Below are 27,381 nucleotides of genomic sequence, written 5' to 3' on the forward strand. Positions count from 1 at the left end.
GTCTAAGTTCTCTAAGGTGACCTGAAGGTAAACCTCTTTGTGATTACTGAAAAGGAAGGAAGGTGTGGGGACGGGCAGGTCTGGGACTCTGGAGTTCCATGTACCTACCTCTGCACCAGCTGGACGATGCTCTGAGTGTTCATGAAGAAGACTTCCCGTTCAGATTTCCGGTTCAGTGTGGCTGCGTGGCTGTCTAGGATGTTGGCAATCTAAAGTATAAGAAAGGAGAAAAATGAAGCCCAACTCAACAAAGGGACCTAAAACATTAGCCTGCATAATAGCATCAACACTAGGAATCCTGTTGTTGTTGTTTTAATTGGAGTATAGCTGCTTTAATGTTAATTTTTACTGTACAACAAAGTGAATCGGCTATAGGTAAACATATATCCCCACCCTCTTGAGCTTCCTGCCACCCCTGCCGCCATTCTCCTCTCCAAGTCATCACCGAGCAGCGTGCTGAGCTCCCTGTGCTGCACAGCACTTCCCACTACCACCTGTTTCCCACATGGCAGTGTCTACACGGCAGTGGCGCTCTCCCGATCCGTACCACCCTCCCCTTTCCCGACGGCGTCCATGTGTCAGCTCTCTATGACTGGGTCTCTATTGGAATCTTCATCATTGTAACATGATTATTTCTATCTTTCACATGTTGAGAGCAGCTGAATGCTACTAGGCATAGTTTAGGGGTTCATTCATGATAAATAAGAAAGCAACGTCTCTGTCTTTTCACCCTTTGCCAGATGAGCTAAAGAGTGACCACAAAAACTAGCGCCTTACCAGAGGTCCTGACAGGCAAGACATGCTTAATGCCCCACTTGTCCAGCTTTAGTCCCTACATGTAAGTCTGGATCAGAGGCACAGAGTAATCAGCATGCTGCACAGGTAGTGAGGAAGTCTCTGATGAAAGAGCTACAAATATCCGCCTGCTTTAGAATCATGAAAGTACTTCTAACCAGGGTGCAGCCCCAGGGACAAACCTCTATGGGGTACATGACCAATATGCTTTTGTCTTAACCACAGATACCCTACATTTCACACCCAACACTTAACTTACTGGGCTTGCATCATGAGGCAGTTTTGTAAAGTGCACAATGCTTAAAACTTCAAAAGTACAACATCCAGGCAGTGAGGAGGATCCAAACAGGAAGGACTCCCACTGCATGAACTCTAGGGCGGGCAGCCAGCAGAACATGGCAGCGTTAGTCTATAAGTACCTGCTGGCTGGGAAACTGACAGAGCACGGATGTGATGTTGCTGGCATACTGAGCCATTTCCTTCTTGATAGACTTTTCCACGTTGGGCGGGATACGACCAGAGACGCTAGTCATGATATCCTGCAATTCTAGGAGAGGCAAGGAGGGGTCTCTGAGGGTCTTCATCAACCGTTCAACCCAGTCTTTCACCTGAGAAGAAGGAAATGATAAAATAGGATCTGGACAAAATTAACACAATCCCCCAAACAAAATTATATGTCTGAACTCACTACCATACAGTATAGCATACCACGCTTTATTGTGCACTGCTTTATTGCACTTTGCAAATATTGCAGGTTTTTTTTTTTTAACAAACTGAAGATTTCATGTAAAACCTGTGTCAAGGAAGCCTATTGGCACCATTTTTCCAACAGCATTTGCTCACTTCATGTCTCTGTGTCACATTTTGGTAATTCTAGTATTTCAAACCCTCCACCAGCAAAACCATTGCGACTCCTTAAAGGCTCAGGAGATGATTTGTCTTTTTTAGCAATAAAACATTTTTTAATTAAGGTATGTACATTTTTTAGATGTAATGCTATTACACACTTAATAGACTACGTGCCTGCTAAGTCACGTCAGTCATGTCTGACTCTTTGTGACCCATGGACTGTAGCCCACCAGGCTCCTCTGTCCATGGGATTCTCCAGGCAAGAATACTGGAGTGGGTTGCCATTTCCTCCCCCAGGGGATCATCCCAACCCAGGGATCGAACCCACATCTCTTATGTCTCCTGCATTGGCAGGCAGGTTCTTGATCAATATATAAACATAACTTTTCTATGCACTGGGAAACCGAGAAATTTGCGTAATTTTCTTTCTTGTAATATTCACTTTATTGCAGCGGTCTGGAATCAAACCTGCAATATCCCCAAGGTATGCCGGTACTTACTTTGAAATTATAAACAACTAACATTGTCCTTGTTCACTGGTTTAAATCCCAATTAAATGTGAAGTCAATGACAGAGATAAGAAGCAAGGATATAAAGACTTCAAATCCAACAATTAACAGTGGCAGAATTTTGGTCAAACAGCTCTATCTTCCTCCCTCTTAAAAAAATTCCCTGTATGAATTTTAAACTATGTTGGAGAACACCCATTTTCCAAGATATACACCTGTTCCCCTACCCCACCCCACCTAAGAAAAGTGATTCATACCCTGCTGCTAAAGAAAGGATCTGGAAGGCAGTATCCATTCATCACATTGACCAGATTATCCAGGACATAGTGGAACACTCGGTGGAGCTTCTCGCCTCTGAGAGCTGTGCTCTGGATCCGTGGCAGACTGCCTGTGTGAAGCTCAGCCTGCCAACCCCAATGAGAGATCAAGTCATCCACTACCTTCAGACACACCACTGCAACTTAGATTCATCATGTAAAATCAAGATTTCCCTTTAGGGACTTCCCTGGTGGTCCAGTGGTTAAGAGTCAGCCATCCAGGAGGAATTAAGATCCCACAAGTGGTGGGGCAACTAAGCCTGTGCAAAGCAACTGCCGAGCCCGTGTGCCACAACTAGAGAGAAACCCACACGCTGCGCTAGAGAAGCCCACACACAGAAACAGAGAGCCCGCGTGCCACAACTAAGACCCCATGCAGTCAAAGTAATTAATTAATTAAAAGAAAGAAAGAAAGACTTCCCTTTACTACATCCAGCAACAAGGAGAGAAGCATCATGAGGAAAATCACAGATTCTTAGTATCATAGTAACTCTTACAAATTCTAGATGCATGATACCAAAGGCACAAATACAAAGGCATAAAGCATAAAATGACGGGTAAAAAGTTGGAGAAACTGGAAAACCAAGGATCGAGATCACTTGCCTCTCCAGACTAACCCTACCGTGTACCCAGCTCTTGGAGAGCAATATTAAGAGTGTCTCTCCGCCTACTTGCCTGCTGGACCTTGCTGGGGTTGTCCAGTTGCATTTTGGCTATTACACAGCCCGGGTCAAGAGCTGCTCCAGGCCGCTTGACGTAATGGATACAGCCAGACTCTGCAGCTGTTAAGGTCATTACCATCTTCATCACCTACAAGGAAAACCAAAATCTCTCAGGACCTAGTTTTAGGGATTAATGACAACTGCTGATGGTTCCCGTTTCTAATGTTTAAACCCATTTTTGCCATGGTTGGTTTTGACTTGTCTTATACCGAGAAATGATGAACAATTTATCTTCCTCATACCTGTGGATCCAGGTACTTACACTGTCTGTCTATGATATCCAGACCAAAACCTAAGGATCATTCTCACTCCTTTTTCTCCCTTATCTAACAGTCACAAGCTAGGCTGAATGTATCTTCTAAACCTCTCTCAAAAATATTCCTGTCTTGCCAACCCTTCGGTTTAGGCCCTTATCACTTCTGGTCTAGAGGAGTTCAGAAATCTCCGAACAGGGACTTCCCTGGTGGCCCAGGGGCTAGGACTCTGCACTTCCCATCCAGGGGCCCAGGTTTGGGCCTGGTCAGGGAAACAGATCCCACATGCCACAGCGAAGAGTGTGTATGTAGCAACTAAGACTTGGTGCAGTCAAATAAACTTAAAAAATCAAGAACAAAAACAACCTCCCCAGAGACCTCTTTACATGCTATGCACCTCCAATAAGGCCACTAGAAGCAATCATTCTAGAGCTCAAATCTCATTCCATCACTTTTCTGTGTCATATCTTTTAGTGACACCACCAGCCTTGAGGAGAGTCTAAACTTCTTAGTATGTTTTATAAGGTCCTTTATGATCTCAAATTCTGACGACTCATTTGGCATCTCTGCTTGCCATTTCCCATTAAACCTCAGTCTGTTCTCAAGCGATGTCAATATGGACTTGCAGCTCCCTCTATACACCACACGCTCTCGCTTCTGTGCCTCTGTACGTGCTGTGCCTTCACCTTTAAACAGCGTTGCCTGGCCTTCCTCACCTGGTCTATCACTGTCTATCTTTCAATGCCAAGATCAAAGTCCCCTCTTTCAGGAATTCTTCTCGTGCTGCCCATCCAGCCCCATACTGACTTGGGCAGGTGGCCCTCTGCACTTTGTGCTCAGCCTTCTCAAAATTCATATTTCATGACAAGTCTGTTTCAAGGCCCCATTCCACCTATCATATTCTTTCTGTATAACCAGTACTTGGCATAATCCCTAACACTCAATAAGTGCCACTGCCCAGGATCTATTCTTTAGAGCTAGAGGTTCCTCATCTATCCAAGGAAAAGTATGAGCTTTTAGTGTGTTTTTAAAATCTTAAGGTTCAGGGACTTCCCTGGCAGTCCAGTGGTTAAGACTGCATGCTTCCAACGCAAGGGGTGCAGGTTCCATCTCTGGTTGGGGAACTAAGATGCCACATGCCATATGGCACGGCCAAAAAAATATTTTTTTAAATAAAGAAAATGCTAAGGTTCATAACCCCAATTAAACAGATGCTCTTTCCTTTCTATTTTCTACTTCCTTGCTGTTCCTCTCGAGTCCTAGTCCATCCCAGCCAACTCTTTCCCCACCTTCCCCTCCCATGACCCGGAAGCCCAGTGACCACCGCGACCTCGATCTCGGCATAGCACTGGCCAGCAAACACGTGGCCTCCATCCTCCACAATGTACTGGATCAACTTCCCAGCAGAGGGTGAGCGCAGCACCGAAGGGTCATTTTCCTTCTCAAACACACAAGTTTTATTGCCAATTGTGATGCGATATCTAGGAGATAATTGGGAGAATCTAAGTTAATAAAGCATCTTAAGTGGTAAAGAATAAAAGTAGAATAATGTCAATCTTATAAAAACCTGAAAACTTCACTGTACACACACACACACACAGACACATACAACATTTACTGCATCTTTGTTTACAATGCCAAATAACCAAAATTCCCTTCAACAATGGTCAAATTAAATTAATTATGGTACATCCAAATAATGGAAGATTATCTGACTGTTAAAAAGGATAGGCATCTCCATTGAGCAGGAAGAAAAAAAACATGAAGGTGCTGATGATGTAACAGCTAAGATGTTTCAAACTCTTACTAAGTTCCAAGCAATGGTCTACACCCTTTCCATGTGTTAATTCATTTAATTATCACAACAACACAATGATTGGTGTTGAATAGTGTACAATATGTTAAAGGAAAAAATAAGGTGCAGAACTAAAGGTTACTTTTATTTGTGAATATGTTTAAAAGAAAAACACAGTATGTACATGTATATAACTTATATATGCACACAAAATTTCAGTAAAGACATATAAGAAACTGTTAACAGTAGTAGCCTATAAAAAGGGGGATTTATTTTTCATCATCTGCCCACACTAGAGTGGTGGAGAGACATTGTTTTTAATTTTAAATGACTTCTGATACTCTTGAAATTTTTATTAGGTACATGTATTATTTTTAAAAAAATTAGAATAGACTTCCCCAAAAGACCTTGAAAACCTCAAGAGTTAAACACGCCTACTGAGAGAAAAGGTTGGTGCAATGATCAGCAAATGGAGCCCAAAGAGCCACTCACCTATCCACCTCCTCCTTCATGTACGTGGTGTAACTGCTGCCGTCATAGGACAAGAGCAGTCCACCGTCGCTCAGTCGATGCACGTCTACTTCCACACACGAGCCGTTCATGATCACCACGTAGGAGTTCGGGGACTGTCGAGTCACCTGTTAAGAAATGAGAAACCAAAGAGACAAGTCAGTCTGTTCCTTCCAGGGAGAGTACCAGACAAAATTTCAGTACCTCAGACATTGAGGTGAGCAAGCTCCATCAGATGGGACTTTCCTGGTGGTCCAGTGGCTGAGACTCCAAGCCCCCAATGCAAGAGGCCCAGGTTCAATCCCTGGTCAGGGAATTAGATCCCATATGCCACAACTAAGAGTTTCCATGACTCAGTTAAAGATCCTGCACGCTCCAAGTAAAACCCAATGCAGCCAAATAAAATAAATAAATAAAAATAGCTAAAGGAAGCTCTGTTGGAGAGGACAGAAATTCATGGCACTGGTGTCTGAGCACTAGTGCTGTGGGCGCGGCTCAGCCCTGCCGCAAGGAAAGAGGGGACCTGAGAGCCATCTCCCTGCTCTGATGGTTCTGTCTCCTTCATGTCTTGGTTGCACATGTGAAGTTGAACAACAGCAAAAATATTTTCAGAGACTCATCAAGTACTGCTTTGACACAGGCTACTGACACTAATAATGACCGTAATTTCACTAACGCCCAGCCCTGCAAGAAACCAAAATTTCCCTCCACCACCTGACCTAAAGGAAGCACGCTGACAAAGACAGAGACAAAAAAAGACAGCACAGACTTTATGAGGCTCAGCATACCTTCAGTACATACTTCACTCCCTCGTAGATAAGTTCAACATCTACTGTATTCAGAAGGGTATGAGCAGAGAGGACTTGACCCCTGAAAGATAGCAACATGAGAGCTACTTCTGAAAGTTCTAAAAATTCTCAAAGGTGATTGGCTATAGCATTTCCTGGAATATCAAGACTGAAAACAACCCAAAGGACCATCAGTAAGAGATAGAGATATAAATTTTGAAAAAGCCACATAAATGAGTATTATGCAGCCATTAAAAAGGTGAAGTCTTTTATGCACTAATATGAAACTCTCTAAAACACACTGTTAAATTAAAAAAGCAAGTGAAATTGTACAGGATAGTTTCACAGTATGCGATCACTTGTGATTAAAAAAAAATGGAGGTGGGAAGGAACAAATATTACATATATATGCTTATATGTATCTACCATATATCTGAAAAGATAACAGAAAATAAAAACAGGCTGATTATAGGGAAGGAAACTAGGTGGCCAGGAAACAGAGGTAAGGAGGAGACTCATTGCTATGCATCTTTTAGTGCCTTTTGAATTCTGACCCATGTAAATATATTACCTGTTCACACTGAGCGTCAGTGCAACATAGTGAGAGATCTTCATGGTAAGACGAATGAAATCTCAGTTGAATTAAAATGCCTGTGATAAAGTGCTTTAAACGATTAGCCTTGTGGACAATTCCTCCAGGGACTTGGAGGCAGAGCTTAGTTTCCAGAACCAGTGCTGGAAATACGTTTAGCCACACACAGTCTGATCCTATACTTGAAAGACTTGTGAGGTCATCATGAATATGAGCCTCAATTATTAATTCCTGAAAGGTGCTGCAGGTAATATATGAAGTATTCAGGGTGCCTTACTAGAGAAAAACACCAGATTTTTATCACCAGGGCTCAGAGAGATTAGATGCTTGTACCATACAGGAAGATTTCAGTTTTTACAAAGCAACCAATTCTAACCATGGTATAAACCAATTTCTAGAATCTACACTTAAAGCTCCCAAACCATTTGCCATCAACTCCTGCATCCCTTCTCCTCCCTGCCCCTGCCCCCACGGTCAGTGAACAAGTAGCACTCACAAGCTGCCAGTGACAGACAGAAGAATAAACGGGTCTCTGAACATCAGTCCCGTACTCAGGACCACGGCTTAGCCTGCACGGAACACGGAATGCCAAGCCTACCTCTCTAAGGAGTGAAGGAAGTTGGAGATGCTATTCCGCAGGCTCACGTCTGCCACATGGAGAGCCCCACAGACAACTCCCAGCATGGTGTCAGGTCGCTCCGCCTGAAAGGGACGAAAAGAGGGCAAATCAAAAGCGGAGTCAGTCACTTGGCACCATGGCCCCTTAATTTAAACAAGGCTCAAATGTGCTTGAAGAATCGGCGACCACTGAGAATCTCCATCCTTGTTATCCAACTGATTTTTGAGACAAAAACACATTTTTGGAATTTGAATAGAAATGAAAAACACCTTTCCCCTCACCCTCCTAAGATTTTCCACTGAGCCAATTGGAGACTAGCTCAAAAACAAACTTCTGTCACAAATAAATTTTTAAAAAGTGCAAAGATTTGGCTACTGATAATCTCAAAGAAAAATGGTGTATAAACTACCTCCAGGTAATACACATGAATCCAACAATTTTATACAAAATTGAGTAATTTATATGAGCCCAGCAGTTCAGGAACAAAGGGTAACTTCTGTTGATTAAAATGAAGCCCTCTCATCAGTACTTGGAGACAGCTAGAACTCAACCACATTTAATATCAAGTGAAGAAAGAAAGAATTTCAATCTCTGCACGCCTCTCTTCAACTATATCTTTGGAAGTAATACTATACAACAACCTATACAATGACTGTGTCACAAGGCACAAGAATGCTTACAGTGCTAAACTCACACTGACTCCTAGACTTTTACACACAGACCTAGAACCATTTGTATTAGAATCAAATAAATTTTATCTAATGGCATGGACTGATCTCATCACAAGCCTATAAAAACCCAATCCCAGAAGCTGTAAGTGGAGAAATACCCACCTGTACTTTTTCTGCTATCAGTCTGTCCAGCCAGCCCGTGTCAATTCTGTTCAACTGAAAGCTTTCAGTCTCCAGCAGTTTGATCAGGTACTCGACTGTGGTCCGGAAGTCGCCCCGGATAGACAGCTCCTTCAAAGCCACCACCATGTTTCTGGGAGAAGGACAGAAGCAGATCTGTTTCAGCAACAAATGTCCTACTGTTTTCCAACTATTTTCAAGAACTATTTCATCCCTTTGGGGTCTTAGGAGGGAGGGGAAAGAAACAGTTCCAAGAACAAACGAGGGTACAAGATACACATGTGCTCATTCCAGACAGAATTTTCAAGAAGTCAGCAAACTTGTGAGTCTGACTTATCTGACCATCTGAGCATCAGCAGATCACAGACACTTCGTTATACAGAACACAGAACAAATTATTGCTGCTAAGTCACTTCAGTCGTATCCGACTGTGTGACCCCATAGACGACAGCCCACCAGGCTCTTCCATCCCTGGGGTTCTCCAGGCAAGAACACTGGAGTGGGTTGCCATTTCCTTCTCCAATGTATGAAATTATCTGCAAACCACTCTTCATTTTCACTGTTTCCATCATTCCATTCATTGACTGCTGGTTAACTAGAATTAGGGCATAATTCTCCCCTTCTTAAACCCTTTTTATTTGATCTAAGTAAAATTTACATATAATAAAATATACTTATTTTAAGTATACTGTTCAATGAATTTTTACAAACACTAAGACCTTAACTTTAAGGTTTCCATACAATGAAGGTAACCGGCTAGAGAAAGTTGGGGATCAGCCTGACACTACATGTGAGAGTGTTTCTTTTTTTTAAGCTGTGTTTTAGCCAACTATAGAATGAGTTGCTCATTACTTTGCTTACTTCCCAATTAAGTGTTAGATAACCACATTTTAACAAGATTTCAATACTGTGAGCTTTTTCCCAGTATAACTTTGACATTTATTATGCATCTCACAGACCCAAGACACATACTAAGCTCTTAAGGGTGAGAGAATGTGGAGACAGTAATCACTTTAAACATTTATGGTAGAATATCATAAATACCAGTAGAGAGATAAAAGCAAAGCACCAAGGGGTTCTAAGAAAGGAGAAAACCTGCCTCCCTTTGGTTTCACAAAGAACGTAAGATCTGACATAGAAAACAAACTTAATGGTTACCAAAGGGGAAAGGGAGTGGGGAGGGGTAAATTAGGGGTGTGAGATTAATAGATACAAACTGCTATACCTAAAATAGATAAGCAATATTGATCTATTGCATAGCACAGGGAATTACAGTCAACATCTTATAATTACCTATAATGGAAAATAATCTGAAATAATATATATTAAAAAACTGAATCACTTTACTGTACACCTGAAACTAAGACAACACTGTAAACCAACCACTCCTCAATTAAGAAAAACAAGAATATGCGATCTGAAATGCAATAAAAGTAAAGCTAAGATTACGACTGTGACAGAAATATTCTTCCAGGTGGTCCATGAGTTCTCAGCCAAGAATATTACCCTGTTTCCCACCTCCAGCCTCCTCTCTTCGCCCTCTCTTGGCCTGGCTGATTCCTCTACACATTTCAGATATGAGTCTAGATGTCCCTTCCTTTTGGGAAACCTTCCCTGACCCATTCTGGATGGAGTTAGCTGACTCAGCTCTACACTCCTGTAACACCCTCACGTAATCTCACTATCAGAGACGGCACCTCCTACGTTCTGTTCAATGGCTAACTTGCCTCTCTTACCCTGGATCACTAAGTTCCATGATGGCACAGACCCTATGGTGGTCCTCGTTATATTGCAAGAAGCATTAAGATTTTCAGGAAGTATTTGTTGAATGGAGTAAATGAATGAATGGAGAGAGGGAACAGCAGAAACAAAGGGGAAAAGGAAGTAAAGAGGGGTTGTGTACCGGGAATGTTACAACTGAAGCAGACAGTGATGAGGACAAGGATGAGGGGCAAGTCCACTCGTTCAACACTGACAGAGCACTCACTACATGCAGGGGACACCACAGCAATGAGACATACACCGTTCTGTTCTCATGGTATTTAGATTACAATCCATGGAAAATAATAAGGGAAACATGGGCTGGGACTAGTCTAGAGAAGAGTAGTGAACACCAATCTCAAGAATATAAGCCTAATGTCATGAAGAAAGAAGAAACAAACTCTGAACTGAAGAATGAACTCCGGCATGGTATCAAGATGCAAGCTTCAGGATTTCCCTGCTGGTTCAGTAAGACTCCACCTTGCAATGCAAGGGCCATGGGTTCGATCCCTGGCTTGGGAACTAAGATCCCACACGCTGCAGGGCAACTCAGCCCGTGTGCTCCAGAGCCCACGTGCCACAACTAGAGAGTCCTGAGCCACAATAAAGACCCCAAGTGCCACAACTAAGACCTGATGAAGCCAAATAAATAGATAAAATATTTTTAAAAAGAAAGCAAGCTTATTGCAGAGACCATAATTTTCACATGCTCAATGTTAGCCTGGTAGCTTTACACTGCAGATAAATGTCCAGAGCAGGTTGGGAAGTAAGGAGCAAGACTTTTGGAGCAAGTCATATGACATGTCCTGGAGGGAAGGCTTGGTGGCCTGCCAATCAAGACTGGAAACCTAAATATCAATAGCGGCCACTCTGGGGATGTAAACGAATGAGGCAGGCTGGACGGGGGACTGTGTGAACTAGAGAGTTTGTGTTTCCTCTAAAAGAAGCAGTCACACAAAGGTTCAGTTAACTTTGGCCAAGTGGAATATAAAACCAATGGTATTGTCACCCCATTTTTTTCAAGAGATGGCAGAAATGCATGTATTTATTTCAACCTCCCAATTTTTAAACAATACTCTATAAGCCAATCAAAACACATCAGTGGCTGTGACTAGCCAGAAAACCACCAGTTTGCAAGCTCCAGTTTCTTCATAACATTAGGTTTATATTTTAGTTTATTAATAACATTAAGCTTATATTCTTCACTTTGGCAAAGCAGGATACAAAAGGCGGATGGTTTTTCTGGGAGCACTGCTTTGTAGAGCACAAAATACAGAAAAACAGATTTCCCAACTTCTGAAAACATTATTAATAAGTGTTTACTGATTATATAATCTAGGTGTACAGGTTAAAAGTCAAAGGAATAGTATTAAATCCTTGGTGAAAGTCAATCGACAATTAAAAAATATAAAACAGGTAAATCAATTTTGGATAGACATTTTAAAACATCTAACTTGTCAAAATCACCTCTTAGGGCCCTACTTTTCAGGCAAGCAAAACTTAATATTAAATATTAAATGTTTATGCTAATAGAAATATTAACTAATACCTATGATATACTAGTTATATTGTAAGTTGTGCGTATATTTCATAGCACATTGAGGTCCCTCATATAAAGTGACGTGGACAGTTCCCTTAAGCCCTTTTCATGTAATAAGCAGCTTAACTTTATTATTTTAAATGACTACAGGACATATATAGCTATACCTTTATTTTGATGACAAATAATGGATCTTATCCATGATATAAGATACCAAGATCTTAGTGAAAAATCTACTTCTGCCCCAAATAACAATACTATTTCTACAGAAAAATATGACATCTTTAGAGTAATCAATTTTATAAGTTGATCAAAAACACATGAAAACAAAAAATCACTTGAAAAGGCTCAGAGTAACAGAAAAACATCTGCCAAACACTGCATAAACTTAATACAACATGAATGCAACTACAATTGAAGATGTATTTCTTCAAGAAGGTTACCCGTATAAGTACTTCTACAGCAATACACAATTCCCTTTCCCATGCTCACAATTCACTGAAGATTACCACAAGTTTATTTTTTGAAATGCAACCACATGCGATTATACTCACGAAATTGCTTCCTCTCGGTTTTCTCCCCAGGAAAAGCAGTGACCAAACTGAGAATCAGCAAATTCATGAAGCCCTCCTGCAGCAGCAACACTGAAATAACCCCAAACGTTCTTATTGCTGCGAAAATTCAGCTCTTGAACTGTTCCTGAGCTGGGCTTAAAACCCTGTTAGGGAGTGAAGAATATGAAATGATATTATATTTACAAGAAAGAGAACATGCATATACTCACTGGTCAGGTTCTATGTAATCGCATACACACAGGAAAGTGGAAATGACACACAAAAGTCATGAAGGCTTTCGGGCTAAGGTCCAGCGCTACAGACCCACTGAGCACTCGACGGTGACTGAGGTAGGACTGAATGACCAGTGGAACAGTGACCACTTACGTGTCTGCTCCGATGAAGCCTCTATAAATTTCCCTCTCCAGGGGAGGTCTCAAGATACTTCAGATATGCCCTCAGATAGCATCTTAATATTAAAGTTCACAGTGGGGGGAAAAAAAAGTGTAAACCTTTTAAGTGATGGGTTACCTCATCTGGATTTTCACTAGTGATACGAGCAGCAATAACATGGCCCCTTGGGCAAGGAACGTGAGCCGAATTTTCAAAATCAATGGGAGCATCGCCCCAGGGAGAGACCCCGTACATCATTCGGATATCCTTGATTCTGTACAGAGGGATCCCCATGGCAATCTGAAAGGTAATAAAACACACATCACTCATCTTTCACAGTTACTTCCCTTAAAACGTGGAGGCTATCAGATGACAGAAAAGACTTTTCACTTGAGTAGCCACCACCTAAAACACTTTGTTTTTGTAGTCTACATTCTACATCATTGAATAAGCAACTCTAAATTACTTGAAACAAAACACACAGAAGGTGTTAATTACTTCCCACTTCTTAAAAAGTCCCCAAATCCCTAATGCAATAGACATGAGCTTCCCTCTAATCGTCCTTTCTCCATCACCCTTATTTGTAAAGTGTCTTTCAAAAATACGACATTTTTAATCAGAATGAAAATATCCAAGGGAAAAGTCAATGTCAGTGGCTCTCCAAGAAGTTCAGACAGCTAAAAAGTCCTAACTATGTCATAATTACCTCCAAATTATCCCCACAAATCAATGGAAAAAGTAGATTTATATACGTAAGTCTTCGTTTCCTGGGTTCCTTAATAGGGACCACTGGGGACCAAAAGGGGTTCCCATTGTGGACAAAGAATATGTATTTACAAATCAAATCAAACTTCATCATCAGCTATTACTGCTTCCCACAGCAGCTGTTTCCTGGGCAGAATGGAGAAAATAATATTAACAGTGGCACTGTAAACATTATAAACAGAAGTGTGTGCTGCCACACTCTTGCCAGGAGAAACCTCAGCCACCACTCTGAAGTGGAATTACTTCAATTTATAACACTAGGAAAAAAGAAGCTGCTGTTTAGTCACTAGGCCAGATCCAGCTCTTTTGTGACCCCATGGACTGTAGCCCACCAGACTCCTCTGCCCCGTGGGATTTCCCAGGCAAGAATACTGGAGTGGGTTGCCATTTCCTTCTCCAGGGGATCTTCCCAAACTAGAGATCAAATCCACATCTGCCACATTGGCAGGTGGATTCTTTACCACTGAGCCACCAGGGAAACTTAAAAAAATGACCCAGTGGACTGTAGTCCTCCAGGCTCCTCTGCCCCATGGGATTTTCCAGGCAAGAATACTGGAATGGGTTGCCATTTCCTTCTCCAGGGAGGAAAAAGGAATAGAGGACAATTAAAAAGTAAGGTTTCCCAGAATTGAAACAGCTAAATATAGCATATTATTTGTAAAGGGTCTTGCAAAAATATGACACTTTATATCAGATGTGTCAGGCTAAAAAGTAATACTCCAGAATTGCTCCATATCAGGAAAACCCACCCACACATCCCAAGCCATCCAGCGCAAGAGAGGAGCATCACATGAGACTTGGATAGGAGGCACTTTCCTCTTAACAAAGGCTGGTTGAGCCAGTTTGGCGTGCATTTGTCATTCCAAACTTCTCTAGGCAACCCTCTGAGCCGAGAGCAGGGTGACTCACCTGGAGCTGCGCAGCAGGGAGGTTGACATCGGCCACCATCTCTGTACAGGGGTGCTCCACCTGTAGCCGAGGGTTCAGTTCCAGAAAGTAGAAGCTGCCATCCTGGCTGTAGAGGTATTCCACAGTCCCTGCACTCACATAACCAACCATCCTGGCAAGTTTCACCGCACACTCAAAGAAGAAAGAAAAGCCAATCTAAGTACCTCACCTGATCCAGTGGATGGCCCACTGCTCGTCTGAAGCTTCTCCCTCTCAAAGAGCCAGTGTTTATAAGAACCACCAAAGGCTTGTCGCCATATGAGAGTAAATTTCACCCTCTTTGATTATTACACAAGATTCCTATACATGGATGACAAACTCAGTTCAAAGCTGAGTGAAAACAGTATTTTCCACTTGGGGTCATAGGTAATCCCACCTTATGCAGGAAAGCTAAAGCACCATGGCAGAGTCGTCACTGTATTTCCAGTATTCTTCCTAGAAACGTGGGTGTCCAGCTAGAGACTATTTTCCACTCTGACAGCAAGTGACAAAGTTTTAACGAATGCAATGTCAGAATGGGTGGGTGAAGGGTAATCCCTGATTCATGCTTTGAAAAGGAATTGCTTACCCTCTATTCTCAGCTTTTTCCTTTCTACGGACTGGAATGTGGTCATGACACTGCAAGCCTGTCTCATCATGCAGCTGAGAACATACTAAGAGTGACAAAACCAAACAGAAAGAACCTGAATCCCAAAATGGTCTCGTGGAGCAGAATGGTCCTAATCACCTCAGGTTATGAATGAAAGGGAAAATAAATTTCTAACCTATTGTGCGGTGTATTTTTTAGATTTCGTTACTATAATAGCTTAACCTGTACCCTAATCAATACAGAAACTATTAAATTCAGGAAGGATGTTGCTGTTAAAAAAAACTGATGTGATACTGAGTTAAAAATAGGGTAGCAGCTCTCAAGGAAACAGATACTGCAAACTGGAAAACTGGTGACCTCCTTGTGAGGCATAAGAAAACGTTTGGAGGGACTTCCCTGGCAGTACAGTGGTTAAGACTCCACATGTCTACTGCAGAGGGCATGAGTTTGATTCCTGGTTGGGGAACTAAGATACTGCAAGCCACACACCGAGGCAAACACACACACATTTGGTAAACTGTCTCCTAAAGTAACTTGGAATGCAAACAAAATACCAACTAAGCCCTAGGAAAAATGGCTAGAAAAAGTCAGAATGTGAAAAAACCAAAAGGCTTTGCATTCCTAAACCAAAGATGATAATTTTGCCTTGAAGCAACCCACTGTCAAAGATGAGATCAAGGGTGGCTGCTGTAGTTTCAGCTGGCCTCGAGGTAGTCTTACTGAATGGAGGAGAGAAGAAGGGCTGAACGCAGAAGGTGGTAAATAAAGAGGAAAACATTATGTCCAGAGAAACCTTGGGTATGATTACTCCTACGTGAAGCTGACGAGAAGCAAGGAGTCCTGAAACTTACTCAGTTTTGAATGAATCATATTGCTAAACATACCAAAAACCTGGCTTTCCAAACCCACAACTGATAATCTCAGTAATCTTTGTGGCCCCAATCCTGCACTCAGGAGGTGAGCTGGGAAAGTTCTTCTAAAGAAGGCATGATCACCCAAGCTCAACCACAGAGGGAGGTGAACAAGGAAGAACATCCTAGAGAATAAGGCCTTAAAGATGGGCAAAGAATTTACTTTCAGACAGCAGAACCAAGGGGAGTCAGAGGGCTCGCTGAGGAATTACTCCACCGCATGACAGGAAATGACCACAATCCCTGCCTACAAGAATGTGATAACTGCTGTGGACCAGTGATTATTGTCTGTTTTTCATTCTTTTTTTCTAAATGGGAGCCATCCTGTTCCTACTCAGCACTATATAAGGCGAAAGGAGGTGTCACAAGGTAATTTGTGATTACTGGTCCATAAAAAGCTACATGCACATATAAGAGAGGGCTGCACACCATCCAGAGAGCCTGGACTTTGGGTTGAACATAGTTAACTGGATGGGACCTGGGGCTGTCTTCTATGGGGGAAGGCTAAGTAAGTTCTAAGAGTAAGAAAAAGGGTGTGAAAGGATAATGGGTAGCCAGAGGAGCGGACTGAGACACAGAATGTTAAATGCCCTCCAGTAACTTTTCTTTGCGTCATTCATTTAGCAATACAATCTCCTGAATTTCAGCTGAGCATAAGGCTGCTCAACCAGTAATTACAACTCCTAACAGCCAATGCAGCTAGGTGTGATTGTATAACTGAATTTTGTCCGGTGAAAAGTGAGCAGAAGTAAGATGTGTGACTTCTGGATCTCACTTAATTAATTAATTAATTTTAATTGGAGGATAAAGAACACTGTGATGGTTTTTGCCACACATCAGCATCAATCAGCCATAGGTATACAAGCTTGTCTTCCAAGTCCTCTCTTCCCCCCCGCCAACACACTACAATGTGAACAAGTTCTTGTAGGCCAGCTTTAATAATGAAGATGATGACACCTTAAGACAAGGGTTGGCAAACTTTCAGTAAAAGGCAATTAATAATTATGTTCAGCTTTGTGGGCCATAGAGTGTCTGTCACAATGACTCAATTTTGTCACTGCAGAGATAAAACAGCCATAGATAATAGATAAATAAATTAGCAAGCTGTGTTACAAAAAAATTTTGTTGACAAAACAGGTGACAGGCTGGATTTTGCTTGCTAGCTATAGTTTGCTGTTCTCTTCTACGAAATGGCCTTCCCTTGTGGCTCAGTCAGTAAAGAACACACCTGCAATGCAGGAGACCCGGGCTTAAAATTCAACATTCAGAAATCTAAGATCATGGCATCCGGTCCCATCACTTCATGGCAAATAGATGGGGAAACAGTGGAAACAGTGGCTGACTTTATTTTTTGGGCTCCAAAATCACTGCAGATGGTGATTGCAGCCATGAAATTAAAAGACGCTTACTCCTTGGAAGGAAAGTTATGACCAACCTAGACAGCGTATTAAAAAGCAAAGACTTTACTTTGTCAACAAAGATCCTTCTAATTAGGCTATGGTTTTTTCAGTAGTCATGTATGGATGTGAGAGTTGGACTATAAAGAAAGCTGAGTGCCAAAGAATTGATGCTTTTGAACTGTGGTGCTGGAGAAGACTCTTGAGAGTCCTTAGACTGCAAGGAGATCCAACCAGTCCATCCTAAAGGAGATCAGTCCTGGGTGTTCATTGGAAGGACTGATGTTGAAGCGGAAACTCCAATACTTTGGCCACCTGATGCAAAGAGCTAACCCATTTGAAAAAACCCTGATGCTGGGAAAGATTGAAGGCAGGAGGAGAAGGGGACGACAGAGGATGAGATGGTTGGATGGTATCACTGACTCAATGGACATGAGGTTGGGTAAACTCAGGGAGTTGGTGATGACCAGGGAGGTCTGGTGTGCTGTGGTTCATAGGGTCACAAAGAGTCAGGCATGATTGAGCAACTGAACTGAAATGTGTATTTTGGGAGTTTTATATTTGTTTTTTATCTTTGGCCACACTGAATGGCTTGCAGGATCCCTGTTCACCAACAAGGGATTGAACCTGGCCATGGCAGGTTCAATTCCTGAACCTGAAAGCCCAGGATCCTAATCACTAAGCCACGAGAGGACTCCCTAAGCCACTGTATTTTGGAGGTCACTTTACTACTACTTTAACTACTAATAGTAGTTAAAGAATAAATCTCAATACACACACAAACATACACACGTAGAAATGAAATGTAAAAACACAGACAACCATATATTTAGCTTCTTGGGAATCCAGGGGTAAAAATAGAAATGGAAAACATATGTTCAATAAGATGAAGATTGAGTTCCAAAAAAGACCATGTTCAGATTTCTAAACTACAGCTAATTCCAAGGGACCCTATAAAACTGCTGAGAGATTCTTTTTTTCATAAAATAATACAGAATATGTAAACTTGAAAGCTACTTAGAGTACCTTTTAAGAGATAAAGGACTTGAATAAATGCATCTGAAGACTGAGGGATAATCAATCTAGAAAATGGAACTACCAGCTTAACCACCAGTTTATCACGTGCTTATTAAAGAACCAAACAATAAGATTAAAGATCCCCAAAAATGTCTTTATCCCTTCTCAAAATAGTACACTGAAATTTTTTGTCAAAAGCATTAACTAATTTAGAGTTTGAAGTGTTCACTGGCATCTCTACTAGAGGGAGAAAAGCGGAATTTTTATTTTTCCTCTAGGTAAAGAATACTTTCTAAAATGTACTTTTAATTGGATGACAATTGCTTTACAATATTGTGTTGGTTTCTGTCATACATCAACATGAATCAGCCATAGATATATCTATGTCCTCTCCCTCTTAAAGAATGCTGCTGCTACTGCTGCTAAGTCGCTTCAGTCGTGTCTGACTCTGTGTGACCCCATAGATGGCAGCCCACCAGGCTCCCCCGTCCCTGGGATTCTCCAGGCAAGAACACTGGAGTGGGTTGCTATTTCCTTCTCCAATGCATGAAAATGAAAAGTGAAAGTGAAGTCGCTCAGTCGGGTCTGACTCTTAGCGACCCACGGACTGCAGCCTACCAGGCTTCTCCGTCCATGGGATTTTCCAGGCAAGAGTACTGGAGTGGGGTGCCATTGCCTTCTCCGTCTTGAAGGATAGAACTTATCAATTATCTAGAATCACTGCCTGATATTCCACTATTCTCAGATGGGCATATGAATTAAATGAGTAGTAGTTCTGTGCAAGAAAACAAAACTTTGAGCTTTTCACATACATACCTGTTCCATATGTTCAAATACTGCTGGAGTAGCAATAGCAGCAGGAGCTTCTTCAATAATCTTCTGATGCCTGCGTTGCACAGAGCAATCACGACCAAACAAAGAGATAGCATTGCCATACTGATCTGCTAAGATCTGCACCTCCAGATGACGAGACTGTTTGGCTAGTCTCATGACAAAGATAGGAGACCCAGGAACTTCAGCTTGAACCTATATTAGACAAGAAAATAGGACAAATTCTTAAGGGGTAAGTACTTTTCTATTTTGATAAAAGTACTTCTATTTTGATAAGCTGCTTCCACTTCAATAGGCAAATAAATGCCTGGGAGTGTCAGGGACCATGTTAGAAATACACAGAAAAAATTTATATATATATATATATATAGTTCATACCCTCATCTATTCTTAAAATACTGTATTCTCAACTATATAACTAATATTAACTGATGGATACCTAAACACATGTTATAAGGGCAAAGAACAAAATATTATGAAAACACACACAAATTCCAGAAAAGGGCAAAGTATTACCATTAATTCCAAACAGCCAAATGTACAATTTGCTCCAGACAAAAAACTTTCCTGGTTCACATTACATTACATATTGTTGTAGTCAAAGAACTTTCATCAGTTTTGAAGCAGATTCCCATTAGATATAGAAGTCTATACTAGCAATCATTTTCTTTTGGCACTTTAAAGATGCCCCAATGTTTTCTGGTTTCTACTGAGATGAGAGCTAACAATCTTACTGTCATTCCTTTGAAAGTAATCTGTTTTTTCCAGCTGCTTAAGGATTTTCTCTTTTTTCTGGGAGTGAGGTGGCAGATTTACTCTGATAAGCTTAGATGTGGTTTTCTCTGTACTTCTTGCAGGGTTCATCGTGGTTTTTAAGTCTAAGCTTGATACCTTTTCAAGAAATTTTGAGCCATTAGTTCATTAGTTCAGAAAGATTCTTAGCCGTTGTCTCTTCCCCAGTGGCTCAGCAGGTAAAGAATCCACCTGTAATGCTGAAGACATGGATTTGATCCCTCAATCACGAAGAGCCCCTGGAGGAGGAAACAGCAGCCCACTCCAGTATTCTTGCCTGAAAAATCCCATGGCTGGAGGAGCATGGGGGGCTACAGGGTCACAAAGACTTGGACATGACTGAGGACAATCACGATGTAACGATGCTTCAAATGTTGCTTCCATTCCATGATTTCTTCAAACATTGCTTCTGCTCCATTTGCTCTCTCTTCTCCTCTGAGACTCAAAGTACGTAATGTTAGATTATTTCACTGTCTTCTATGTGCCAAATCTCTTATGCTCTGTTCTGTTACATAACAAGTCACCTCAAAACTCAGCAGCTTGCTTAGGACACCAACCATTTTCTTTGCTTGTGATGCTGTGCTCATCTAGGCAATTCTGGTGGTGCCTGTGGTCACTCAATGTGCATATCATCATCTGGTGACTTGAGTGGGGCTGAATGGTCTCATTCAAATGCCTGACGGTCTGTGTCAACTGTTGGCTGGTGGGTCTATGGAGCCTCAACTGGAACAGCTCATCTCTACCGCATGTGACCTCTCACCCTCCAGTAGGCTAAACCAGGCCTTCTTCAATGCAGTGCTCTAAGAAGTGGGTGAAGACAGAGCTGCAAACCTACACAAGCACTAGCCTCCAGAACCTACACAATACCACTCTGGCCACATTCTAATGGTCTAAGCAAGCCACAAGGCCAACTAAGATTCAGTTCAGTTCAGTTCAGTCACTCAGTTGTGTCCGACTCTTTGCGACCCCATGGACTGCAACACGCCAGGCTTCCCTGTCCACCACCAACTCCCGGAGCTTACTCAAATTCATGTCCACTGAGTCGGTGATGCCATCCAACCATCTCATCCTCTGTCATCCCCTTCTCCTCCTGCCTTCAAACTTTCCCAGCATCAGGGTCTTTTCAAATGAGTCAGTTCTTCACATCAGGTGGCCAAAGTATTGGAGTTTCAGCTTCAGCATCAGTTCTTTCAGTGAATATTCAGGGTTGATTTCCTTTAGGATTCAGTTTAGCCTACTGGAGGGTGAGAGGTCACATGCAATAGAGATGAGCTGTTCCAGTTGAGGCTCCATAGACCCACCAGCCAACAGAATCTTTCCTTTAGGACTCTCAAGAGTCTTCTCCAACACCACAGTTCAAAAGCATCAATTCTTTGGCTCTCAGCTTTCTTTATATTCCAACTCTCACATCCATACACGACTACTGAAAAAACCATAGCTTTGATTAGACGGACCTTTGTTGGCAAAGTCATGTCTCTGCTTTTGGGGTGGGAAAAGAGATGTCATCTCTTAATGGGAGAAAAGCCAAAGTCACACTGCCAAGGGATGTACAAACAAGGACGGGAGGAGTTATGGCAGCCATCTCTGCAAACAAGCTACTATGGTCTGCCCTCTAGCAGTAATTCACATGTTTCCCACATGCAAAACAGACTCACCCCCTCCCAAGACCCCCAAAGTCATCCAATCATGGTATCAGGCCCAAGGTCCATTTTCCCATGAGAAACAAGTCATGTTTACAAGCAAAAGAGACTTCTTGGGTGCAGCTCCTCCTATTTTTGCAAAGATCTGGGAACTAAAAAGACAAATTATCTGTCCCCAACACTTCCAACATTTAATGATAAAATGGGGATTAAAAAATACTCCAATTCAAAGGAGAAACAATAGGAAGTACATTAACAGTCACTGCTGCTGCTGCTAAGTCGTTTCAGTCGTGTCCGACTGTGCGACCCCAGAGACAGCAGCCCACCAGGTTATCCCTGGGATTCTCCAGGCAAGAACACTGGAGTGGGTTGCTATTTCCTTCTCCAATGCATGAAAGTGAAAAGTAAAAGTAAAGTTGCTCAGTCAGGTCCGACTCTTAGCGACCCCATGGACTGCAGCCTACCAGACTCCTCCGTCCATGGGATTTTCCAGGCAAGAGTACTGGAGTGGGGTGCCATTGCCTTCTCCGTAACAGTCACTGGTCCACACCAATTCTGAAGTCCAGATGGGTAGACGGTGTCAGGTTTCCTTACTCCACAGGCATGGAATTTGTTTTGCTTTTCTCTGTGGTCCAATTCTGATCCCTGGGAGTGGCTTCCTAATCCATGGTTCCCCTCTGTTCTTAGAAGCCCTCCGGGGTCCGGAAAAATCTCCCTTACTATGAGAAATGACTAATGTTTACAGCTGAACAACTTTCCCAGTCTGCTTCCTATTCATAGGAAATTGAAAGTTCTGAGGCCTCTTTAAAGTTTGAACTGTCTCTGTCCCTTGCAGTCCCTTTGGTACATTCATCAATGTAAGTATCTTGAAAAGTTTATGAGTTTCCTATGAATCATACTGAAAATTCACTTCTTGCCCCAAAAACATATCCATAACTTTTCTGCACAGACCTCTCTATACCTTGGGCATGTCAGGCTGCTGTGGGACAACGTTTTTAAAATTCTTAGAAGTCCTTTTTTTCCTAGCTCTTAAATTATTTCTGAGGTTTTAAAGGATCTCCCAGGCACTCTTGATTTGGGCTCTACTCTGAAGTCATTTTTTACTTTGAAAATTTTTTGCCAGCACCAGAGAGATCAGTAATGAAAAACAGCTCTATTTTTAAACTCAACAAGTTTGGAACACCTTTTTTAGTTCACTTCTTTTTTATAGTTAAAAAACAATCATAAGCATTCAATAGATACTTTTAACACTTTATCTAAAAGATCTCTTTAAGTAGATCTAGGAGTTCAGTACAGTCTCTGCTTTCCAAATTACCTCAGGTAACTGTTTCATCATTACAGAAGATGGGTGACCTTTCCCCTCATTTCCGTTTCATCCTGCACCAAAAGTTTTTTTATCATTCCTCTAGGCTTCATTACCAAGCTCCTTACCATCTTTTCCAGACTTCACCTATGAGCCAGTCTCAAAGCAAATGCCACATCAGTTCAGTTTAGTTCAGTCACTCAGTTGTGTCCGACTCTTTGTGACCCCATGAATCGCAGCACGCCAGGCCTCCCTGTCCATCACCAACTCCCGGAGTTACTCAGACTCATGTCCATTGAGTCAGTGATGCCATCTCATCCTCTGTCGTCCCCTTCTCCTCCTGCCCCCAATCCCTCCCAGCATCAGAGTCTTTTCCAATGAGTCAACTCTTCACATGAGGTGGCCAAAGTACTGGAGTTTCAGCTTTAGCATCATTCCTTCCAAAGAAATCCCAGAGCTGATCTCCTTCAGAATGGACTGGTTGGATCTCCTTGCAGTCCAAGGGACTCTCAAGAGTCTTCTCCAACACCACAGCTCAAAAGCATCAATTCTTCGGTGCTTAGCTTTCTTCACAGTCCAACTCTCACTTTCATACATGACCACTGGAAAAACCATAGCCTTGACTAGACGGACCTTTGTTGGCAAAGTAACGTCTCTGCTTTTCAATATGCTATCTAAGTTGGTCATAACTTTTCTTCCAAGGAGTAAGCGTCTTTTAATTTCATGGCTGCAGTCACCATATGCAGTGATTTTGGAGCCCCCCCAAAAATAAAGTCTGACACTGTTTCCACAGTTTCCCCATCTATTTCCCATGAAGTGATGGGAAATAGTGATCTTCGTTTTCTGAATGTTGAGCTTTAAGTCAACTTTTTCACTCTCCTCTTTCACTTTCATCAAGAAGCTTTTTAGTTCCTCTTCACTTTCTGCCATAAGGGTGGTGTCATCTGCATATCTGAGGTTATTGATAGTTCTCCTGGCAATCTTGATTCCAGCTCGTGCCTCTTCCAGCCCAGAGTTTCTCACGATGTACTCTGCATATAAGTTAAATAAGCAGGGTGACAATATACAGCCTTGACGTACTCCTTTTCCTATTTGGAACCAGTCTGTTGTTCCATGTCCAGTTCTAACTGTTGCTTCCTGATCTGCATATAGGTTTCTCAAGAGGCAGATCAGGTGGTCTGGTATTCCCATCTCTTTCAGAATTTTCCACAGTTTATTGTGATCCACACAGTCAAAGGCTTTGGCATAGTCAATAAAGCAGAAATAGATGTTTTTCTGGAATTCTCTTGCTTTTTCAATGATCCAGCGGATGTTGGCAATTTGATCTCTGGTTCCTCTGCCTTTTCTAAAACCAGCTTGAACATCTGGAAGTTCACGGTTCACGTACTGCCGAAGCCTGGCTTGGAGAATTTTGAGCATTACTTTACTAGCATGTGAGGTGAGTGCAATTGTGCGGTAGTTTAGTTACTTTTTTTGCCAGGGCAGCATTACACATTTAGGTATCAGTTTTTAGGTCAGTTATGCATTGATGCCTACCAAACCACCAAAATTTCAGTGACTTAGGGCACTAACCACTTTGCTTACAGCAATTTGAGCTGGGCCCAGTTGGGCAGTTCTTCTGCTGATCTTGGCTAGGAGCCATTCAGGGAGTTAGCCATCTAGCAACTTAACTAAGCTTGGAAGGTTTAATATGAACTCATGTACATGTCTCAAAGGTATAGATGAAACTGTCAGGTCTAGGAAGCCTCAGATGAGACAATTCATCTCTGCTTTGTGTGGCCTCTCTTTTTCCAGAAGCCTAGACTATGCTCTTCACAAGGCGAGTCTGAGGTTCATTCCAAAAGGCCAAGGGCAGAAGCCAGAAACCACTTGCAGCTTTGGTTTTGAAACTAGTCACCATTTCTACTGTATTCTATTGGTCAACCAACACAAGTCACAAGGTCAACCAAAACTCAAAGGGTGGAAGGAAAAAAAGTCACTATTTCTTTATGGGAAGAAGGCGAAATCATACTATAAAAGAAGTATATATAGGGATGGAAAGAGATATCATGGTCATCTTTGCAAATAATCTCTCACAAGCTCTTTTCTGTATTTTTCATCCTTTTTGTCTCTTCATGCTTCAGTCTGAGCTTTCTTCTGACTTGCCTTCCAGTTGCTAATTATTTCTTCAGTTGCATCTAAGATGCCATTAAACCCCTCTATTGACTTAATTTTCAGTTCAGTTCAGTTGCTCAGTCCTGCTCAACTTTTTGCGACCCCACGGACTGTAGTACACTAGGCTTCCCTGTCCATCACCAACTCCCGGAGCTTACTTAAACTCATGTACATTGAGTCAGTGATGCCATCCAACCATCTCATCTTCTGTCACCCCCATCTCCTCCTGCCCTCAATCTTTCCTAGCATCAGGGTTTTTTCTAATGAGTCAGTTCTTTGCATCAGGTGGCCAAAGTATTGGAGTTTCATCATCAATCCTTCCAATGAATATTCAGAACTTGAATATTCAGAACTGGTTTGATCTTCCTGCTGTCCAAGGGACTCTCAAGAGTCTTCTCCAACACCACAGTTCAAAAGCATCAATCCTTCAGCACTCAGGTTGCCTTATGGTCCAGCTCTCACATCCATACATGACTGCTGGAAAAAACATAGCTTTGACTAGACGGACCTTTGCCGGTAAAGTAATGTCCCTGCTTTTTAATTTGCTGTCTAGGTTGGTCATAGCTTGTCTTCCAAGGAACAAGCGTCTTTTAATTTCATGGCCACAATCACCATCTGCAGTGATTTTGGAGCCCAAGAACATAAAGTCTGTCACTGTTTCCACTGTTTCCCCATCTATTTCCCATGAGGTGATGGGACCAGATGCCATGATCTTAGTTTTTTGAATGTGGAGTTTTAAGCCAGCTTTTTCACTCACTCTTTCACCTTCACCAAGAGGCCCTTTAGTTCGTCTTCAATTTTGGCCATAAGGGTGGTATCATCTGCATATCTGAGGTTGATATTTCTCCCTGCAATCTTGATTCCAGCTTGTGCCTCATCCAGCCCAGCATTTCGCAAGATGTACTCTGCATATAAGTTAAATAAGCAAGGTAACAATATATAGCCTTGATGTATTCCTTCCCCAATGTGGAACCAGTCCATTGTTCCATGTCTGGTTCTAACTGTTGCTTCTTAACCTGCATACAGATTTTGAGGAGGCAGGTGAGGTGGTCTGGTATTCCCATCTGTTGAAGAATTTTCCAGTTTGTTGTGATCCACATAGTCAAAGGCTTTGGCATAATCAATGAAGCAGAAGTAGATGTTTTTCTGGAACTCTCTTGCTTTTTCTATGATCCAGCAGATGTTGGCCATTTGATCTCTGGTTCCTCTGCCTTTTCTAAATCCAGCTTGGACATCTGGATGTTCTCAGTTTATGTACTGTTGAAGCCTAGCTTGGAGAATTTTCAGTATTACTTAATTTCAGAGAGCCTGAGTGAGGCCAAGCCAAGAGCATCCAGATCAGGAATTAACCATTCTACACACTTTATCTAAGATGTCAGCACAAGCAGGGCACAAAAACATAGGAAGGTACTGACTCTTCCTTGTTACTAGGAAGGCCTATGAGCCATACAAATCATATAGGGAAGAGCTATTTGAGAAACTGAGCAGTTTTACATAAGACAGAATAATGACTGCTTGAATTAGCTAAATGAATAAAACCTTAGATTGAATTGGACATTTCACTGATATTTTTTCCCCCTGCTACTAAGTAGGTAGAGGTTAAAGCGAATGATTAGATTAGTCACAAACAAAAAATTTAAATATTTTCTGGACATCCAAATTATAGTGTGAATTAAATCACATATCTCTAATATACATATTAGTTCAAATAAAGAACAACAACTTGTACTCCACCTGTCTGAAGAGGTTAGGGAAGTCATCTGCATTGTTGACTTTTCTGATTCCCTTCCCTCCTCCTCCTTCTGAGGCCTTGATCATTACTGGATATCCAACTTCCTCCGCTGCCTTCAAGAAGAAAGAGAAAAATTGAAGTGAGAATGGTATTAGTAGAGAAGGAGAATATTGGCATTTTCTCCCTTTAAAAAAATGCTGTCATCTGGTAGGTCTATTAATATATATACATTAAAATAGAAAGATCCTGAAGATACGGTATTAGATGAGAAAAGAAGTACCAGAATAGTATTTGCAGTAATGGATTGATCCAAAAGAAACTGTGTTTGTCCTTTTTTAAAAAATACTTCTTTATTTATTCAACAGTGATGGGTCTCAGATGTGGCATGTGGGGTCTTTCACTGTGGCCCATGGACTCTCTGGCTGTGGTGTGTGGGCTCAGTTGCTCTGTGGC

The 27,381-nt window shown here is 41.9% G+C and overlaps 1 protein-coding gene across 12 annotated transcripts in view; it reads right to left on the minus strand.

Moving 5' to 3' along the window:
• Nucleotides 1–27,381, minus strand: part of ACACA (acetyl-CoA carboxylase alpha) — a 286,320-nt gene that overhangs the window by 149,605 nt on the left and 109,334 nt on the right. For all 12 annotated transcript variants that reach the window (XM_061390286.1, XM_061390285.1, XM_061390289.1 and 9 more), the window contains 14 exons: nucleotides 26,931–27,041; nucleotides 19,293–19,502; nucleotides 14,524–14,694; nucleotides 12,988–13,149; nucleotides 12,457–12,620; nucleotides 8,584–8,734; nucleotides 7,730–7,833; nucleotides 6,540–6,621; nucleotides 5,734–5,879; nucleotides 4,777–4,927; nucleotides 3,146–3,280; nucleotides 2,411–2,557; nucleotides 1,215–1,403; nucleotides 109–209 (listed from right to left, as the gene is read on the minus strand). In XM_061390286.1, the coding sequence (XP_061246270.1) occupies nucleotides 109–209; nucleotides 1,215–1,403; nucleotides 2,411–2,557; nucleotides 3,146–3,280; nucleotides 4,777–4,927; nucleotides 5,734–5,879; nucleotides 6,540–6,621; nucleotides 7,730–7,833; nucleotides 8,584–8,734; nucleotides 12,457–12,620; nucleotides 12,988–13,149; nucleotides 14,524–14,694; nucleotides 19,293–19,502; nucleotides 26,931–27,041 (2,024 nt within the window). The remainder of the gene's footprint in view (nucleotides 1–108; nucleotides 210–1,214; nucleotides 1,404–2,410; nucleotides 2,558–3,145; nucleotides 3,281–4,776; nucleotides 4,928–5,733; nucleotides 5,880–6,539; nucleotides 6,622–7,729; nucleotides 7,834–8,583; nucleotides 8,735–12,456; nucleotides 12,621–12,987; nucleotides 13,150–14,523; nucleotides 14,695–19,292; nucleotides 19,503–26,930; nucleotides 27,042–27,381) is intronic.

The sequence above is a fragment of the Bos javanicus genome, chromosome 19, assembly GCF_032452875.1.
Source record: "Bos javanicus breed banteng chromosome 19, ARS-OSU_banteng_1.0, whole genome shotgun sequence".
NCBI lineage: Eukaryota > Metazoa > Chordata > Mammalia > Artiodactyla > Bovidae > Bos > Bos javanicus.